Source organism: Herpailurus yagouaroundi, unplaced genomic scaffold, assembly GCF_014898765.1.
Source record: "Herpailurus yagouaroundi ecotype Mexico unplaced genomic scaffold, PumYag 185, whole genome shotgun sequence".
NCBI lineage: Eukaryota > Metazoa > Chordata > Mammalia > Carnivora > Felidae > Herpailurus > Herpailurus yagouaroundi.
In genome coordinates this window covers 28,659,391-28,680,379 of record NW_024412416.1, presented here as the reverse complement: position 1 = coordinate 28,680,379, position 20,989 = coordinate 28,659,391, and the positions used below count along the sequence as shown (strand labels likewise).

Here is a 20,989-nt window from a genome sequence, read left to right as displayed (position 1 = left end):
ATGATCAAGTGGGATTCATTCCTGGGATGCAGGGCTGGTTCAACATTTGCAAATCAATCAACGTGATACATCACATTAATAAAAGAAAAGATAAGAACCATATGATCCTGTCAGTCGATGCAGAAAAGGCCTTTGACAAAATTCAGCATCCTTGCTTAATAAAAACCCTCGAGAAATTCAGGATAGAAGGAACATACTTAAAGATCATAAAAGCCATTTATGAAAAGTCCACAGCTAACATCATCCTCAATGGGGAAAAACTGAGAGCTTTTTCCCTGAGATCAGGAACACGACAGGGATGTCCACTCTCACCGCTGTTGTTTAACATAGTGTTGGAAGTTCTAGCATCAGCAATCAGACAACAAAAGGAAATCAAAGGCATCCAAATTGGCAAAGATGAAGTCGAGCTTTCGCTTTTTGCAGATGACATGCTATTATACATGGAAAATCTGATAGACTCCACCAAAAGTCTGCTAGAACTGAATCATGAATTCAGCAAAGTTGCAGGATACAAAATCAATGTACAGAAATCAGTTGCATTCATATACACTAATAATGAAGCATCAGAAAGACAAATAAAGAAACTGATCCCATTCACAATTGCACCAAGAAGCATAAAATACCTAGGAATATATCTAACCGAAGATGTAAAAGACCTATATGCTGAAAACTATAGAAAGCTTATGAAGGAAATCGAAAAAGATATAAAGAAATGGAAAAACGTTCCGTGCTCATGGATTGGAAGAATAAATATTGTCAAAATGTCAATACTACCCAAAGCTATCTACACATTCAATGCAATCCCAATCAAAATTGCATGAGCATTCTTCTCGAAACTAAAACAAGCAATCCTAAAATTCATATGGAACCACAAAAGGCCCCGCATAGCCAAAGTAATTTTGAAGAAGACCAAAGCAGGAGGCATCACAATCCCAGACTTTAGCCTCTACTACAAAGCTGTCATCATCAAGACAGCATGGTATTGGCACAAAAACAGACACATAGACCAATGGAATAGAACAGAAACCCCAGAACTAGACCCACAAACGTATGGCCAACTCATCTTTGACAAAGCAGGAAAGAACATCCAATGGAAAAAAGACAGTCTCTTTAACAAATGGTGCTGGGAGAACTGGACAGCAACATGCAGAAGAATGAAACTAGACCACTTTCTCACACCATTCACAGAAATAAACTCAAAATGTATAAAGGACCTGAATGTGAGACAGGAAACCATCAAAACCCTAGAGGAGAAAGCAGGAAAAGACCTCTCTGACCTCAGCCGTAGCAATTTCTTACTTGACACATCCCCAAAGGCAAGGGAATTAAAAGCAAAAATGGACTACTGGGACCTTATGAAGATAAAAAGCTTCTGCACAGCAAAGGAAACAACCAACAAAACGAAAAGGCAACGAACGGAATGGGAAAAGATATTTGCAAATGACATATCGGACAAAGGGATAGTATCCAGAATCTATAAAGAGCTCACCAAACTCCACACCCGAAAAACAAATAACCCAGTGAAGAAATGGGCAGAAAACATGAATAGACACTTCTCTAAAGAAGACATCCGGATGGCCAACAGGCACATGAAAAGATGCTCAACGTCGCTCCTTATCAGGGAAATACAAATCAAAACCACACTCAGATATCACCTCACGCCAGTCAGAGTGGCTAAAATGAACAAATCAGGAGACTATAGATGCTGGAGAGGATGTGGAGAAATGGGAACCCTCTTGCACTGTTGGTGGGAATGCAAAGTGGTGCAGCCACTCTGGAAAGCAGTGTGGAGGTTCCTCAGAAAATTAAAAATAGACCTACCCTATGACCCAGCAATAGCACTGCTAGGAATTTACCCAAGGGATACAGGAGTACTGATGCCTCGGGGCACTTGTACCCCAATGTTTATAGCAGCACTCTCAACAATAGCCAAATTATGGAAAGAGTCTAAATGTCCATCAACCGATGAATGGGTAAAGAAATTGTGGTTTATATACTCAATGGAGTACAACGTGGCAATGAGAAAGAACAAAATATGGCCCTTTGTAGCAACATGGATGGAACTGGAGAGTGTGATGCTAAGTGAAATCCTGAGAAACTTAACAGAAACCCATGGGGGAGGGGAAGGGAAAAAAAAAAGGTTAGAGTGGGAGAGAGTCAAAGCATAAGAGACTCTTAAAAACTGAGAAAAAACTGAGGGTTGGTGGGGGGTGGGAGGGAGGGGAGGGTGGGTGATGGGTATTGAGGAGGGCACCTTTTGGGATGAGCACTGGGTGTTGTATGGCAACCAATTTGACAGTAAATTTCATATATTGAAAAATAAATAAAAGGTGATTTATAGAACAAAAAAAAAATGCAACTGATGGAATGGGAGAAGATACTTGCAAATGACATATCAGATAAAGGGTTAGTATCCAAAATCTACAAAGAACTTGTCAAACAATGCCCAAAAAAGAAATAATCCAGTGAAGAAATGGGAAAAGACATGAATAGACAGTTCTCCAAAGAAGACATCCAGGTGGCCAACAGACACATGAAAAAATGCTCAACATCACTCATCATCAGGGAAATACAAATCAAAACCACAATGAGATACCACCTTACATCTGTCAGAATGGCTAACATTAACAAGTCAGGCAACAACAGATGTTGGCAAGGATGCAGGTAAGGAGGATCTCTTTTGCATTGTTGGTGGGAATGCAAGCTGGTGCAGCCACTCTGGAAAACAGTATAGAGGTTCCTCAAAAAACTAAAAATAAAACTACCCTACGACCCAGCAATTGCACTACTAGGCATTTATCCAAGGGATACAGGTGTGCTGTTTCGAAGGGACACATGCACCCCCATGTTTATAGCAGCACTATCAACAACAGCCAAAATATGGAAAGAACCCAAATGTCCATCGATGGATGAATGGATAAAGAAGTGGTATATATATACAACGGAGTATTATTTAGCAATCAAAAAGAATGAAATCTTGCCATTTGCAACTACATGGATGGAACTGGAGGGTATTTTGCTCAGTGAAATTAGTCAGAGAAAGACAAAACTCATATGACTTCACTTATATGAGGACTTTAAGAGACAAAACAGATGAACATAGGGAAGCAAAACAAAAATAATATACAAACATGGAGGGGGACAAAACAAAACAGACTCATAAATGTGGAGAACAAATAGGGTTGCTGGAGGGGTTGTGGGAGGGGGGATGGGCTAAATGGGTAGGGGCATTAAGGAATCTACTGAAATCATTGCTTTAATATATAGTAACTAGTTTGGATGTAAATTTTAAATAATAAAAAATAAAGTTAAAAAAAAATACTGATTATAGGCACCTCACTCGGGTAGTCTTATTTTTAGTAGGTTAGCATTTCAGGTGATTCTGCAATGGGTCATAGATCTCACTTTGGAAAACATTGAGATAAATATTTATGAATTGGAATCCTACTTGAGATCCCAGAACTGTTGTATCATTTAACTAAATGATTTTAAATAATTTTGAAAGAAGTGTGGTTATCAAAAGGGCATTTTGATATGTTAATAGCATTTAATGAGTATACATTAAATTTTTGACTCATTGAAATTTTGTTATTTGTGGGAGTGTCTGTTAAAAGTCACTGGTTTTGGGTAATATTTAAATTTTTTTGCAACAAAATTCAGTTTCACAGAAAGCCAACAAAATATAAAATGATATATTAAAGAATGGGTTTGGATAGATAATTTTTTGCCTTATAGGAGCTGATGAAAATCATTAACAAAAGTTTCTGAACATGTATATCAACATAAGCAAATATATGTAAACAAAAATGTAGTTTGAGTTGCAAGATTTTGGAAACAGGCAAATCACAATTGTGGATTGCCTTGTTCTTCATTCAGTCTTTTTTTTCTTTCTTTTGAATTTTTTTTTTTTTTAGTTGAAGTATACTGACACAATTTTATATTAGTTTCAGGTGTACAGCATAGTGACTTGAAATTGTATACGTTATAAAATGCTCACCACCCTTAAATGTAGCTATTATCTGTCACCACACAAAGTTATTACAATATTATTGACTGTATTCCCTATGCTGTACTCTTCATCCCAGTAACTTATTTTATGACTGAAAGTTTTTACCTCTAAATCTCCTTCTAGTTCCACCCATCCCCCCCCATCCCTCTTCCCTCTGGCAGACACTAGTTCTCTGTGTTTACAAGTCTTTTTCTACTTGTTTTGTTTTGTAGATTCCACATATAAGTGAAATCGTATTTGTCTTTCTCTGACTTATTTTAATACCCTCTTGGTCAATCCACGTTGTCATGAATAGCAAGATTTCATTATTTTTTGTTGCAGAATAGTAGTTCAACCTCTATATACACCACGTTTTTTTTTTTTTAATCCATTCATCTATTTATGGATTTAGGTTGGCTATTGTAAATAATGCTGTAATAAACATACAAGTCCATATATTGTCTCAAATTAGTGTTTTCATTTTCTTTGGGTAAGTACCCAGAATTGTAATTACTGGGTCAGTGGTATTTCTATTTTAATTTTTTGAAGAAATTCCGTACCATTTTCTACAGTGGTCACACCAATTTATTTTCCCACCAGGAATGCACAAAGGATCCCTTTATTCCACATCCTTCTCAAAACTTCTTATTGTTACTTCTTGTCTTTTTGATTAGCCATCCTAGATAATGTAAGATTATATCTCATTGTGGTTTTGATTTACATTTCTTTGATAGTAATGCTGAGCATCTTCTCATGTGTGTCTCTTTGCCGGCTGTATATCATCTTTGGAGAACTATTCAGGACCTCTGCCCATTTTTTAATCAGAGTATTGGGGAGTTTTGGTGTTGGGTTGTATAAGCTGTTTATATATTTTGAATGTTAACCATTTGTTGGATATATCATTTGCACAGATCTTCTCCATTCAGTAGATTGCCTTTTCATTTTGTTGATGGTTTCCTTTGCTGTGCAAAACCTTTTTATTTTGATGTAGTCCCAATAATTTATTTTTGCTTTTGTTTTCTTTGCCTTGGGAGACATATGTAGAGAAATATTGCTAATATTGATGTCCAAGAGATGACTGTCTGTGTTTTTGTTGTTTTTGTTTTTAGGAGTTTTGTAGTTTCAGGTCTTCCATTAGATATTTAATCCATTTTGAGTTTATCTTTGTATATGGCATAACATAGTCATCTAGTGTCATTATTTTGCATGTAGCTGTCCAGGTTTTTTAATACCATTCTTAGAAGAGACTCTCCTTTCCCCATTGTATATTCTTGCCTCCTTTGTCATAGACTAATTGAGCATATAAACATGGATTTATTTCTGGTCTCTCATTTCTATTCCATTGATCTATGTGTCTGTTTTTGTGTCCATACCATACTGTTTTGATTACTGTAACTTTGTAGTATACTACAAAACTGGGATTGTGTAGTATACTAGAAAACTGGGATTGTGATACCTCCAGCTTTGTTCTTTCTCAAGGTTATTCTGGCTATGGGGCGAATTTTGTGGTTCCGTACAAATTTTAGGATTGTTTGTTCTGGTTCTGTGAAAAATGCTCTTGGTATTTTGAAAGAGATAGCATTGAATTTATAGACTGCTTTGGATGGCATTATGGACATTTTAACAGTATTCTTCCAATCCGTGATAAGGGTATATGTTTACATTTATTTGTGTTGTCTTCAGTTTCTTTCATCAGTGTCTTATAGTTTTCAGAGTACAGGTCTTTCAGCTCTTTGGTTAGTTTTATTCCTAAGTATTTTATTATTTTTGGTGTGATTATAAGTGGGATTTTTTTTCTTAATTTCTTTTTCTGCTACTTTGTTGTTAGTATATAGAAACACAACAGTTTTCCTTATATTTAAAAAAAATTTTTTTTTAATGTTTACTTATTTTTGCGGCAGAGAGAGAGAGGGATACACAGGATTGGAAGCAGGATCCGGGCTCTGAGCTGTCAGCACAGAGCCCAACGCAGGGCTCAAACCCACAAACCATGAGATCATGACCTGAGCCGAAGTTTGACGCTTATCCAAGTGAGCCACCCAGGCGCCCCAACACTCTTCCTTATATTAATTTCTGTATCCTATAATGTAACTGAATTCATTTATTAGTTCTAATGGGCTTTTTTGGTAGAGCCTTTAGGGTTTTCAATACATAGTATCATATCATCTGCAAATAGTGACAGTTTTCTTTCTTACCCAATTTGGATGCTTTTTAGTTCTTTCTTTTATCTGTTTGCTATGGCTAGGACTTCCAGTATTATGTTGAATAAAAGTGGTGAGAGACTTGTTTCTATTGAGAGTTTTCAGCTTTTCACCATTGAGTATGATATTACCTGTGGGTTTTTTATATGTGGCCTTTATTATGTTGAGTTATATTTCCTCCACATCCACTTTGCCGAGAGTTTTTGTCATGAGCGGATGTTGAATTTTGTCAGATGCTTTTTCTGCTTCTACTGAGGTGATATTTTATCCTTCATTTTGTTAATGTGGTTGTATCATGTTGATTGATTTGCAAATATTGATCCATCCTTACATTTCTGGGGAAAATTGTAGTTGATCATCATGGTTGGTGATACTCTTAATGTATGTTGAAATCAGTTTGCTAATATTTGTTGATGATTTTTGCATCTGTGTTCATCAAGGATATTGGCCTATCAAATTTTTTGTGATGTCTTTATCTGGTTTTGGTATCAGAGTAATGCTGGCCTAATGAAATGAATTTGGATTTTTTTTTTTCTATTTTGAAATAGTTTGAGAAGAATAGTTATTAACTCTTTTTTTAATAATTTGGTGAAATTCACCTAGGAAGTCATCTGGTCCTAGACCTCTGTTTATTGGGAGTTTTTTGATTGCTGATTCAATTTTGTTACTAGTAATTAGTCTGTTTGGATTTTCTGTTTCTTCCTTATTCAAGGTTAGAAAATTGTATGTTTCTAGAAATTTATCCATTTCTTCTAGGTTGTCCAATTGGTGGCATATAATTTTTCATAGTAGTCTCTTACAAAATTCTTTTCGTTTCTATGCTATTGGTTGTAACTTCTCTTTCATTTCTGATTTTGTTATTTTGAATCCTTTTGATGAGTCTGTCTAAAGGTTTATCAATTCTTTTTTATCTTTTCAAAAACCAGCTCTTAATTTCATTGATATTTTCTACTTTTCTATCTCTATTTCATTTATTTCTGTTCTATTTTGTCTGAGTTACTTTCTTCTACTAACTTTGGGTTTTGTTTGTTCTTGTTTTTCTAGTTCCTTTAGGTATAAGATAGGATGGCTTATTTGAGAATTTTCTTGATTCTTTTTAAAAAAAAATTTCTTTTTAACGTTTATTTTTATTTTTGAGATGGAGAGAGACAGAGCATGAACGGGGGAGGGTCACAGAGAGAGGGAGACACAGAATCTGAAACAGGCTTCAGGCTCTGAGCTGTCAGCACAGAGCCCGACACGGGGCTCGAACTCACGGACCGCGAGATCATGACCTGGGCCAAAGTCGGACGCTTACCCGACTGAGCCACCCAGATGCCCCAAATTTTCTTGATTCCTTTTTTTTTTTTTTTTAATTTTTTTTCAACGTTTTTTATTTTATTTTTGGGACAGAGAGAGACAGAGCATGAACGGGGGAGGGGCAGAGAGAGAGGGAGACACAGAATCGGAAACAGGCTCCAGGCTCCGAGCCATCAGCCCAGAGCCTGACGCGGGGCTCGAACTCACGGACCGCGAGATCGTGACCTGGCTGAAGTCGGACGCTTAACCGACTGCGCCACCCAGGCGCCCCCAAATTTTCTTGATTCTTAAGAAAAGCCTGTATCATTATAAACGTCCCTCATAGAACTGCTTTTATGACTCCCAAAGATTTTCAACTTTATGTTACCATTTTCCTTTGTCTGCATATATTTTTTAATTTTCTCCTTGTTTTCTTCATTGACCCATTGGTTGTTTAATATCATTTTGTTTAGTTTGCACGTGTTTTGGTTTTTTTTTCCCCAGCTTTCTTAATTAATTTCTAATTTCATACCATTGTGCTCAGAAAAGATACTTGATGTGATTTCCATCTTAAATCTATTGAGACTTATTTTATGGCCTAACATGTGATCTGTCCTGGAGAGTGTTCCATGTGCCCTCAAAAAGTACATATATTCTGCTGATTTGGGAAGAAATATTCTGCATCTACTAAATTCATCTGATCTGTTGTGTGGTTCAAAACCACTGAAGTCTGTTTTCTCTGATGTAAGTATTGCTGCACCAGGTTTTGGGGGGTATGGGGGAGTGGGGAACTGATATTTGCATGGAATATCTTTTTTCATTCTCTCACTTTTCAGTAGGCTGTATGTGTCTTGGGTCTGAAGTGAATCTCTTGTAGGCAGCATGTAGATGGACTTACCTTTTTTATCCATTCAGTCATTCTGTGTCTTTTCATTGGAGCATTGAGTTCATTTACATTTGAAGTAATTATTGATAGGTATGTAAGTATTGTTTTTTGGTAATTGTTTTCTGTTTTTGTGGTTCTTTCCTGTTCTCTTGCTCTCTTCCATAATGATTGATGACTTTTTTTAGTGCTCTGCTTGTATTCTTTTCTCTTTTTTGTGTATCTTCTATATTTTTTTGGTTTTTGGTTGTTATGAGGTTCATATATAACATCCCAGATATATAACACATTTAAAGACACATTTTCACTCTACCTCCCCACATTAAACTTTCATACTAGGTTTATAAGTGATTGATCTACCAACTTTATTATGTGTTTACCAGTAAAATTTTTCCCTTTCATAATTTTCTTCTACTCATAGCCTTTTCTTTTCTGCTTAAAGAAATCCCAATTAAAAAAATAAATTAAAAAAAAAAAGAAATCCCCTTAACATTTCTTATAGGCCAGTTTAGTGATGATGAACTCCTTTAGCTTTTTTTTTTTTTTTTTTTTTTAAATATCTCTCCATAAATTCTGAATAACAGTCTTGCTGGGTAGAGTATTCTTGGTTGTAGGTTTTTTTCTTTCAGCACTTTGTATATATCACTGCCACTCCCTTCTTACCTACAGAGTTTCTGCTGAAAAGTTAGTTGATAGCCTTATGGAGTTCCCTTGTACAAAACTAGTTGCTTTTTCTCTTTCTTCTTTTAAGTCTCTCTCTTTATCTTTAATTTTTGACATTCTATGTTATGTGTCTTCATGTGAACCTCCTTGGTTCATCTTTTTTCAGGCTTTCTGTACTTGGACCTGGGTATCCAACATCCTTGAACCTGGATGTCCATTTCCTTCCCCAGGTTAAAGAAGTTTTCAGCTATCGTATTTTCAGATAATTTTTTTGCCCCTTTCTCTCTCTCTTCTCCTTCTTGGATCACTATAATGTAAATGTTAGTATGCTTATTGCTGTCTCAGAGGTATAACCTAACCTTGTTGTTATTGTTTTTAATTCTTTTTTTCTTTTTGCTGTTCCATTATTTTGCTTTCCGTTATTCTGTCTTAGCTACTGCTATCTAGCTGCTTCTAGATAGCTTCTAGACATCCTCTAATCTGCTGTTAATTCCTTCTAGTGTTTATTTTATTTCAGTCATTGTATTCTTAAGCTTTGATTGGTTCTTTTTATATTTTCCATCCCTTTGTTGAAGTTCTAAGTTCATCCACTCTTTTCTCAAGTCCCATGAGGATCTCTATGATTATTACTTTCAACTCTTTATCAGCTAGATTACATTTCTCTGTTTCACTTAGTTCAAAAGTTGTTTTGTCTTATTTCATTTGGAATATATTCCCTGGCCTTCTCATTTTGTTTCACTTTCTGTGTTTGTTTCTATGAATTAGGTGGAACACCTACGTCTTCCAGTCTTGAAGGTATGGCCATGTATAGGAACATCCCCTGCATAGACTGTATGTCTGGAAACGTAGGCTGGCTGGCTGGAGATATAGCAGGTGCGGGATGAAGATCTGGGGGCAGTCTGTGTCAGGGGTACCCTGATGGTCCAGTTGAACAGCCACAAATCTGGCTGCTCCATGCAGGGGGCCCTGTCATAACAGCTGGCGCTAGAGCAAGCACAGGCCAGGGTGTCCCCAGGATACTCCACATCAGGGCCATTTTGGCAAGAGGGCTGAAGCTGTAGTCAGTGCAGGCTAGGGGTGTCCCACTACCTGCTACACTGGGGTAGCTTTGTTGGGAGGGCTAGAGCTGGGATGTTTGGAGGCAGTGGTGCCATCTTAGGTATGTAACTGCAACTGGTGTTGGCTAGGGGCCCAGGACTCACCAAGGTAGCAGGCCACCTAGAGTGCCCAGACCCTGCTTCCCTCTATACTATCAAGGTTGAGGAGAAACATAAACAGTGGTGTTCACCAGCACCTCTGGCAACTCAGAGAGTTCTAGCTATTCCTTCACTGGTGGACACTCTAGGGTAGTAAATGGGTTTCCTTCAATTCTAGTCTAGTTTCCCTTTAATCCGCAGCTTTTTCCTGTGTCCTAGGGTGGGCAAATCTTCTGGTCCCTCAGTACTGTCCCTCACCACTGCATTTCACAGCATTGGGGGTCATGTTCCTGTCATTACCATGTTTTTGTCTCTCCTACCCCTCTCTATGTGGTACCTCTGTCTTTTATACAGAAACTGTTCAGTCAGTCCTCAGTTCTTTGGGCAAAATTGCTCCATATGTAGGTATAGATTTGGTATGTTGATGGGTGGAGGGGAATTCAGAGTCTTCCTACACCACCATCTTGGACCTCCCTCCCCATTAGGTTTTTTCTTTTTTTTTTTTTTTAATTTTTTTTTTTCAACATTTATTTATTTTTGGAACAGAGAGAGACAGAGCATGAACGGGGGAGGGGCAGAGAGAGAGGGAGACACAGAATCAGAAACAGGCTCCAGTCTCCGAGCCATCAGCCCAGAGCCTGACGCGGGGCTCGAACTCACGGACCACAAGATCGTGACCTGGCTGAAGTCGGACGCTTAACCGACTGCGCCACCCAGGCGCCCCGGTTTTTTCTTTTTTTAACGTAAGCTCTACACCAAACATGGGGCCTTGAACTCTTGACTCCAAGATCAAGAGTCGCATGCTCCACTGAGCCATCTAGGCCCCCCTCCCATTTGGTTTTTTACATAGATGACCGTTATCATCTGCAAGTATTGACAATTTTGTCTCCTGTCCATTCTTATATCTTGTATTTTCTTTGTGACACATTAATGGTGTCTGTTTTGGCCAGGCCTCTAGTCTGCAGAGGAAGCATCAGCAGTGAGAGCAGGTTTCCTGGAGTGGGTCTCAGTCTAAGAGGGATGCACCTGAAATTCCTTCATTAAGTGTGATTTTGTGTTAGTGAATCATCCTTGAATTCCTGAACTCCCATGATGGTTCTGTTATTTTTTACTACTATTTTTTTTTTTTTTAAATAAGCTCTACACCCAACATGGTGCTCAAACTAAAGACCCTGAGATGAAGAGTTGCATGCCCCACCAACTGAGCCAACCCCTGGGTTAGCTATTTTTTAATTTAGAATTTTTCATTTTTATTCTTTGATGAACTTTTTTTATGTCTTTATCTGGTTTTAGAAGCAATGTTATATTAGCTTATAACCCAAATAACATATCTAGTTCTTTTTTTTAAGTTTTATTTATTTATTCTGAGAGAGAACGAGTGGAGGGGTGGATAAACAGGGAGAAAGACAGTCCCAAGCAGGCTCCGCAGTGGCAGCACTGACCAGGGGTTCGAACTCATGAACCATGAGAGATCATGACCAGAGCTGAAACCAAGAGTTGGATGCTTAACCGACTGAGCCACCCAGGTGCCCCAGATATCTAATTCTTTAAAGCTTAGCACCAGCCCTCAGGGTTTGAGGGTTCTTGAGAGCATCTTTGGTTACCATTTCAATTTCTTTCATGACTATTGAACTATTATTCATGGGGTTATTTAAAATTGAGTACTTTTTTATTTTATAGCCAGTGATACTTAATTAAATTTTGTATATATGTTCCTGTATGTATATTCTAAAGAGCCTTTTTCAGTTGAATGTTTGAACAAGGCCATAAGTCCAAAATTGTGGCATAGTTGATCAGGTGTTTCTTTGTTAATGCTCATAACTTAAACTTACTAAATATCCTTCCAGTAGATGAGCCAAATGGCCGAAGCTGGCTGGAGCAGCATGTTGTTCATCAGTACTGGACAGCCAGATCCTCAAGGTTTCCTCATAGTTTACATTTGCACTCCAATTTAGCCTCTGTCTGGTAAGAAGCTAAGTTTTTCATTTAATGTGTTAATAGAATAAACTTTGATATTTTAATATTTGCTTTAAATTTGTGGTTTAAATCGAGTACTTCCCTGAAATTTAAACTTGTTTTTTTTAAACAATTCTAATTGAACATAGTTTTAAATTATTTAATTATTTTTAAAATGAGATTAATTATTTAATTATAATCTGTCTTTTGACTTATTTTCGAAGTGAGTGGATTGGTTTAAATTAGCCCATTTATTTGATTTCTGTTTTAATGCACTTATTACAAAATTACAATTACTATTTGCCCAAACAATACACAGTTTTAAGCATTTGACTCAGATGTAATATAATATATATATTATTATATATATATAATATAATAATTGGAATTATTCTCAAAGTACTTCTCTTAGAGTATTACAGTTGACATGTAGAAATGAGTATGGGAGGGCATTTAAAGCATATTATGTTTATTTGCCTTATTAATTACTTGTTAAATTACCACTAAATGCATATATATTTTTTTAATGTTTATTTATTTTGAGGGAGAGGAAGAGAGCACACAAGGGCGGGGGGGGGGGGGTGTCAGAAAGAGGGAGAGAGAATCCGAAGCAGGCTCCACACTGTCAGCACAGATGTCAAGAGTCAGACTCTTAACCAGCTGAGCCACTCAGTCTCCCCTAAATGCATATATTCCTTAAGGCATGTAATTTTACTTCATGAGAAACCTTTTCATTGACATTTGTTGTTTACTGTCTAATAGGGACCAACACTTGTATAGCAGTGACCCATTATATGTTCCTGATGACAGAGTTTTTGTTACTGAGACACAGGTTATTCGGGAAACCTTATGGTAAGATCTATTAACCTAAGTATTAGTGTAGAAGATTTTATTAGTGAGAAGCCAGAATTTTAGTTTATAAGGAAAAGTATTCACAGTTTCTTTACATGCTTTCTAAAAATAGGCCCTTGGGTTTAACCCAAAACTGTTTCTAGTGCTCCCCTACAGGTAGCCTGGGGTCCTCAGTAAACCCATATTTCAGAATTGATTGTGGAGATTATGAGAATTTGGTATGTTTGCTTCTTTCCCATTTTAAATAATTTAGTATATGATTTAATTATATTAAACCATTACTTTTTTAATATCTGAGTTCAAAGAAAGGTTCCTGGTTTGCTAACTGCTCTTAATAGGCAAGAGTTTATCAATGAGAGCCTGTGTCATATACCTGGAAACCAGGAATCTAAGATTTTAGATTGTGTTCACACAAAAATGAAAATGAGAAATGCAACATGTAGTGCTGGTATTACCGAGATTTCTAGGTTATGGTCCTCTCTACCAAAAAGTATATTGACTTTCTTAAAAATGGGAAATCTGTTTGGGCCATCACAAAGAGGAGGAAATACTTTAACAACACTATTTCAACTTCTCTGTAAGATAATGTTGAAATACCCTTGAGTCTTAAGTTAATCAGATAAAAAGATTGATGTCTCTTATTTTCTAATTCTCTGACCTGTTTGCCCCCAACACCCAATTTTGAATCTTTTGTTAAAACTTCTTAGGCATTACTGTAATGAACATTTTTATAGATTTAAACTACATTCATCTTTTTTATTTCATTTCAGGTTACTTTCAGGGGTAAAAAAGCTCTTTATATATCAGTTGATAGATGGGAAGGTAACTGTGAGAAACAGTATTATAGTAACTCATTTGACACATGTAAGTTATTTGTAATTTTTTTAATTAAAATTAAATAAAAGGATTTATGTAAACCCTGGTTATATAACTTTAGAACATTTTGCAATATTAAAATTAGTTATCAAATCTACTTAACGTCCCAAAGACCAAATTAAGTTATGCATCTTTACAATGCTAGAGAATTCTTTAATAGTGTGTGTTATATTCACATTTAGTTTCAATTTACATGTTCTGCTTTTTGTCAGTTCTATATTGGAAAGCCGTATACTATATATTTTTTTGCTTGTAGCATATTTATTTACCTTATAGGTGTTTTTAAAAAGTATAAGCCACAATTCTATATTCTGTAGAAATTAATGTTTGTATTCCTTTGAGTATAAAACTAAATATTCATTTTGTTCTCTACTAAGCATAGTGTTTAAAACAGTCACAAAATAAATATTTTAGTGAAAGAATATGAATTTGAATGTTTATAGAAGACTCCACATGTTTGCGGTTTGCTTCTATTGTAGAGCTGTTTACGATCAGTGCTAGAACAAATAGCAGCATATGGCCAAGTTGTGTTTCGACTCCAGGAATTCATCGATGAAGTCATGGGGCACAGCTCTGAAAGCATGTTACCTGGAAATGGTTCTCTTCCCAAGAAGTTGACTGAAGCTCCCTTTAGAACATACCAGGCTTTCATGTGGGCCCTGTACAAATACTTTATTAGTTTCAAAAAGGAACTTACAGACATTGAGAAGTACATCATCAATAATGGTATTTAAATGTCCTTCCCTTCTACTCATAAGACATGTCATATTTTGAATGCCATCTAGGTTATTAACTGATAAAAGGTTTGAAAATTCTATTGCAAGTAAGTAATAATCATGATAATTTTTAAATCATTTTAAATTTGTATTTTAAGCCATTCCATTCCCTAAAAATCCAAATACTATAGAAAGTTTACAGTGAAATTATTCTTTCTGTGCTATTTCTCCAGTCAAGTACTCAGTTCCCCTCCCCAGAGGCAACCAAGTCATAAGTTTCTTGTGCATCCTTCCAGAAATAATTTAAACATATGCAAGCAATGCATATTCATATATACATACCTTGTAGTCTGTTAACTACTCTCTTCAAATTATTTTCTAATTTAAATTTTGAGGATTATATCATACAAAAATGTAAAGAGCCTCCTCATTCTTTTCTACAAATTCTCTTTTACAAAGATGTATGAATGTATAATAGGCTTATCACCTTTTGTTTGTTGTGGACTTTTTAATTTTATTTTAGAGAGAGAGAACGCAAGCAGTGGGGAGAAGGGCAGAGAGGGAGAGAGAGAATCCCAAGCAGGCTCCATGCTTGGTGTAGAGCCTGATGCGGGGCTCAATCATATGACCCTGGAATCATGACCTCAGCCAAAATCAAGAATTGGATGCTCAATTGACTGAGCTACCCAGGCACCCCCAGCCACCCAACCAATCCCCTTTTGATGAACATTTAGGCTATTTCTGATCTTTTGCTATTGCCAACAGTGCTGTAGTGATAACCACTAACATGTAATTGTACACACGAGCTGCAAGTTATAGCATACATTGTTAATGGAATTGCTAAAGTTAAAGAGTATGTGATAGCATGTGTGATTTTGATACACATCACCACATGGTTTTCCACAGAGAACAGTTGCCAGCAATGTATATGAATACCTGTTTCCTTACACTCTTACCAACAGTGTGCTGTCAAACCTTTTGATCACCAGTATGACAGCTACAAAATGGTAACCAGTGTCAGCTCCCCTCCACCACTTTTATTTTCAACTACTACAAAAAATAGTACCCAGAAGACCTGTATTCTCATCACCCAACTTCCCCAATAACTTCCACCCTTGCATATAGTATGTTATCAAAACTAGGAAATTGACATTGGCACAATACATGTAATTGCTCTGCAGACCTGACATGAGTTTTACCAGTTTTGCAGGTACTTGATATTTTGTGGGGAGAGGAGTAATATCTTTGTGTATAGTTTTGTGACACTTTGTCACATGTATATATTTGTATATCCACTTTCATCTTCAGGATACGGAGCTCTGCCAATCCCATGAAAAAACTGGCTCTTGCTCCCCTTTGTAACAACCATCCCCTCACTAAAACAGTAGTCAACTGTTATCTGTTTATTTGCCCAGTGTAGTTTTAATTTGTATTTTTATGTTAAGAATTGAAGTCGAGTTTAAGAATCACTTTTATTTCCTTTTCCCTGAAATTCAGTTACTTTATACATTATTTTTCTTCAGAGTTGTTTTTTCTTTGGGGAAATTAGCTCCTTATGAAATGAGATTAAAACCCACCACCCTCCAGTTCGCCATATCTTTCTATGACTTACCTTTTATATCATGTTCTGAATGCAGATATGCTTCCTTGCTAGTGAGTTTGATTCCTTGATATTTTGCAGACACTACAATAACTCTTGCAATAGTGGTGGACAAGTTGTCACCTCGACTGGCTCAGCTCAAAGTTCTCCACAAAGTATTTAGTACTGGAGTAGCAGAAGTTCCACCTGACACTCGAAATGTTGTTCGGGCATCTCATCTGCTCAACACACTGTACAAGGCCATTCTTGAATATGACATTGTTGGAGAAGCCTCTGAGCAAACTGTATGTAAGACTTTTGTCCTTTCTAAGTTGTATGACTCCATTCTGTTCAGCCAAAGGAGTGGTGGATAGACTGTCATATAGTTCTTTGTAAAAATGGTACTTAAATCGTGTGTCAGACAGCTGTTCAGAGGGTGTTTTTGTTTTTAAAGAGAGAGTGTGTGAGTGGGGGAGAGTGGCAGAGGGAGGGAGAGAGAATCTTAAGCAGGCTCCTCGCTCAGCACAAGCCTGACACTGGCCTCAATCCCATGACCCTGAGATCATGACTGGAGCTGAAATCAAGAGTTGGGTACTCAACTGACTGAGCCACCTCAGGCATCCTTTTGTTTTGGTTTTGGTTTTGGTTTTGGTTTTTTCAGAGTTTTAAAATTGGCTTCTAAATTCAAGGCTACAGGAAACTAGCTTCTTACCTTTAATCGCCAAGGTCACCAGAAGGATGAAGCAATAACAAAGCAAAGCATAAAAGCAAGATGTGAAAAATGCCTAGCTGACTTATTATAGATATTTGCAGCAACTCTTCCTTGAATAAAAATACAAATCTATTATATAAGGTATCTAGAGTAGTCAAATTCATAGAAACAAAGTAGAATGGTGGCTGCCAGGGACTGGGGAGAGGAGAAAAGAGAAGATATTTAATAGGTACAGAGTTCCAATTTTGCAACATGCCAGAGATCTGTTTTCACAACAATATGAATATACTTAACACTACTGAATTGTACACTTTAAAGTGCTTAAGATAGTATATTTTTGTGTTACCTGTTTTTTGTCACAATTTTTAAAAATACAAATCTAACTGGAGATTTATAATCTAGAAAACTGCAGGTTTGTTTGGTCAGATACACATTTTGTTTGGATGTTTGGATACACATGCACTAGGTATATTTCCTAGTTTGGTGATGTAACTTTTCTCACCATTTTGATACTGCAGTTCAGTATAAAACAGGTTGATTTCTTTCAGCTATGCAGTTTTTTTTTTACTACTTGGAACTATAGTAGAATGAAATCATTTCCTCATTCCAAATGGACATTTTGCTAATAGTGTGCTTTAGATAGGATAAGCGTGCCTCAGTTTGGACTATCCTACTTAGAACTGTTGTTCCTCTTTAACTTTCACTCTCAAGAGAGTCCTGGTATGGACTACAGACAATATGGTCATCTCATATTTAGGTGAGTTTTCATAAGGATTTTATGGAATATGTTTTGGATTTTTAATTTCTTTTTGTCAAAAAACAATTACTTTTGAAAAGGTGTTTCAGAAATGTTTAAACTTCATTTTATCCAGAGACAAGGGGGTTCTGATAGTTGATTGTGCACACTCTGTCCTCAGGTCTCCCTGCTGTTCTCTCTCTGGGTGGAAACAGTAAGACCCTACCTGCAGATTGTGGACGAGTGGATCGTGCATGGGCACCTATGTGACTGCGCTAGGGAGTTCATCATCCAGAGGTTGGGTCCTACACACAGCTCGGGAGACCTGGGGTGCTGCTCATACCTTTTTTCTCTCACAGGAAAATAATGCACTTTTGTAGTTCAGGTGATACTGAGGGAGACCAGTGCAGTGACAGACTACGTTTTTACCATAAACAAGTTGTATTGAATTTTTATAGAAGATGTCAGGAACCAGCCAAAAATATGTCTCCCAAGTTTTATGTCAGTTCACAGCTTTCCTTAGCAAATTCTGCTTTTTAAATGGTAGTGTGTTTATGGTTGGCTGGTATGGTAAAAGGCATATTACTTCCTAAAGAGGGAATTTAGGTGATAATAAGTGGCTTCAACTAATTGCTGTTATAAATTAATCAGTAGGATAAAAGATTTGAAAGTATTACGGAATATGCCTCGAATACATTTATTTTTCCAAATTAGCTGGCTTTTTTAACCTTCTTAATAAAATATTTAGGAAAACAATTAAGGAAAATCATAATTCACTTATGATTTCCCCTTCAGTTAATTGATGTTTCTGAGCAGAATCATACAAACTGCAAATGTAGAACTCTCTTAACTCACTTTTAAGTTATGCACTCTGTTTAGATGTGTGATTTTTATGGATAGCTATCCATTTAACTCATCAGAAAGGAGACTCTTAAGTCCTTACAACTCTGAAAAGGTAACCCTGCTTATACACTGCAGATGTAAATTAGCTAGCCTTCTTTAACTGAATCTCATGTCTGTTATTATATCGTTTTTCATCGATCTTACATGGTAATTTTTGTGAAAATGGGATTCTGGCTGTTATTAAAGGGTGGTGAGTGACCATCACTTGATTGTTAAAAGCATTTCAGTTAAGAATCTGTACGGGACGAAAAAATGTAGAAGTGTAGAGATTACTTTTATAGGAAATGGCAAAATCGGTAAACTTTTATTCTACTTCTAAAGAGAATCAAAGTAATCATATTTTGTTTAATTCTAATTCAAGAAACTTTTTGTCATAGACTCTAAGTCTGAAGTTCTCTTTTGGCCAGCAAAAGAGCAGGACGCAGGATGAAAAGCAAGAGATGGCTAATATCCTGGAAGACAGGAGCCCCAAATAAGGGTCCTTGCCCCGTTTTTATTAAGATCAGAAGGCTTACAAACATGGCGATGGACATGCACAAAGAGAGACTGAATCTGTGAACATTAACTTGTAGACGTGAGGGAAAGGGAGTCTTGAAGATATTTGGGGTTAGGGGTGTGGGTTAATACAAAGCAAAATCCTGACACCAGGGCAGTCAGGCAGGAGGTTGTTTACAGCAGACATGAAGCACCACCTTTGTTTATCTTAGCTAGCCTAGGGGATGAGACTGGTAGGGGAAATAACCTCAGAGTTAACGAGGCAAAAGATTAACGATCTTTTGTTAATCATCTCTCCGGGCTGCTTCAGCTGCAGCCCAACAGTCTGTAGGCCAATTTATCTGTTTACCTAACTTGTTCCTTTCCTCCTGTGAAAGCAGCTTTCTGCTATACTACTAAACTGGGGGGTGCTTCCACCCTGAATATCTAATCTTGTTTATTTCATATGTTCTGTATTGGGGCTTCTGCCCCACTTTCTCTATACTTATTTACCTAATCTTGTTTACCCAAACCAAGGTGTGAGCATCCTATGGCTTTGTAATTCTTCATGCCTTGTTAACCCATTGGTATAAGCCCAGGAAATTTCTAAGCTTATTCCCCACAACTTTTTACTTAAATTTTACCTGTGTCATTCAGAGTATTTATCCACTTTTCTGTTAAACTGAAGTCAGATAAAACCTCTGCCCCATTTTGCCTGAAGATTGCTTCATATTACTAATAATTGATATTATTGTGTTTTGGAATGTCTGGACAACATGCCTAAGCTAAAACAGATACACTGTTGTTTTTAAGGAAGTAAAGTTGAAGTTTAAAATTCTTTTGAATCTCTATAGAAACAAAAATGTTCCAGTAAATCACAGAGACTTTTGGTATGCAACTTACACACTATACAGCGTATCGGAAAAGACAGAAAATGAAGAAAAAATGAGTGATAATGCTAGTGCAAGTTCTGGCAGTGACCAGGGGCCCTCCAGCAGGCAGCATACCATGGTGTCCTTCCTCAAACCTGTCCTTAAGCAGATAATTATGGCTGGCAAGTCAATGCAGCTGCTGAAGAACCTGCAATGTGCAAAGAGCACCACGTGCCAGGACACAGCCAGAGGTAAAAGGTTCCTTTTCCATGTATCCCTCAGCATTTGGGCAATTACTCTGTCTTCATTTTTGTCATCCTGAAATATGTAATTATTTTGTAGTTTGAAAATTATCAAAGCCTTTTACTTTCATGGAAATTATCTCCTTGTTACTGCTCCTAATTGAAAAGATTATCCTCAGTGGAAACTTTTAGCACTGTTTCAAAGGCAGTGATTGCAGTGATGATAAATTCCACATGCTTTTTCCTTAGTCTGGATTCCTTAGAACTGGTCATTTAAAAAATAAATCTCTAGCATTTCTTAATGCAGTGCAGCATTTAGCTGTTGAGGACATAAATGTAAACCCTGGCAGATACGAATTTGTTGGTTAGCAGTTTAGACTTGATCATAGATTTCAAGAAAATCTTGATATAATTTATGGCCTTTTTTGATACAATTTAAGCAATATACTTCAACTTTTAACAACTGAGTAAAAAGATTTGAAAGGTGTATATATAGCCTTAATTGTTTTTAAATCACCTTAATGTTATATTACTTTGAATTGTTGTATTTACTTTAAATAATATTTTCATTTTGTGGAATATTTCCTTTTTGACTGAATAAAAATGTAATGAGCTTTCGGGACCACTGTCAAAAGTGTTTTCCCCAATGAAATTATGACTCCTATAAGTATTATAGTGCTGTCCAGTATGGTGGTAACTTAACTTTTAAGCACCCTACTTAGGGTGTTACTCTGTTCAGAAAAAATTAGCTCATACTTTGAATGTTTATGAACTTTGCAATTATCTAACAGGGTATAAAAGTATTTAGTTGTACTGTACTGTGGAAGTAAAGAAACAGGGATAAACTCTCATAGGCCAAAGG

At 36.6% G+C, this 20,989-nt stretch overlaps 1 protein-coding gene across 11 annotated transcripts in view; it reads left to right on the top strand.

The window, feature by feature from the left end:
* TUBGCP5 (tubulin gamma complex component 5) overlaps positions 1-20,989 on the top strand; it is a 69,660-nt gene that overhangs the window by 35,508 nt on the left and 13,163 nt on the right. For 5 of the 11 annotated variants that reach the window (XR_005796294.1, XM_040493902.1, XM_040493899.1 and 2 more), the window contains 8 exons: positions 9,779-9,886; positions 12,057-12,174; positions 12,928-13,017; positions 13,788-13,881; positions 14,373-14,619; positions 16,291-16,493; positions 17,818-17,933; positions 19,868-20,136. Coding sequence is in view for 10 of the 11 variants with exons in the window: in XM_040493902.1 (XP_040349836.1) it covers positions 9,779-9,886; positions 12,057-12,174; positions 12,928-13,017; positions 13,788-13,881; positions 14,373-14,619; positions 16,291-16,493; positions 17,818-17,933; positions 19,868-20,136 (1,245 nt within the window). In the remaining variant the exon portion in view is untranslated. Of the gene's footprint in view, positions 1-7,687; positions 8,212-9,778; positions 9,887-12,056; positions 12,175-12,927; positions 13,018-13,787; positions 13,882-14,372; positions 14,620-16,290; positions 16,494-17,817; positions 17,934-19,867; positions 20,137-20,989 lie in introns of those variants that run through there. The other 6 variants (XM_040493908.1, XM_040493903.1, XM_040493901.1 and 3 more) reach the window with 6 other exon arrangements.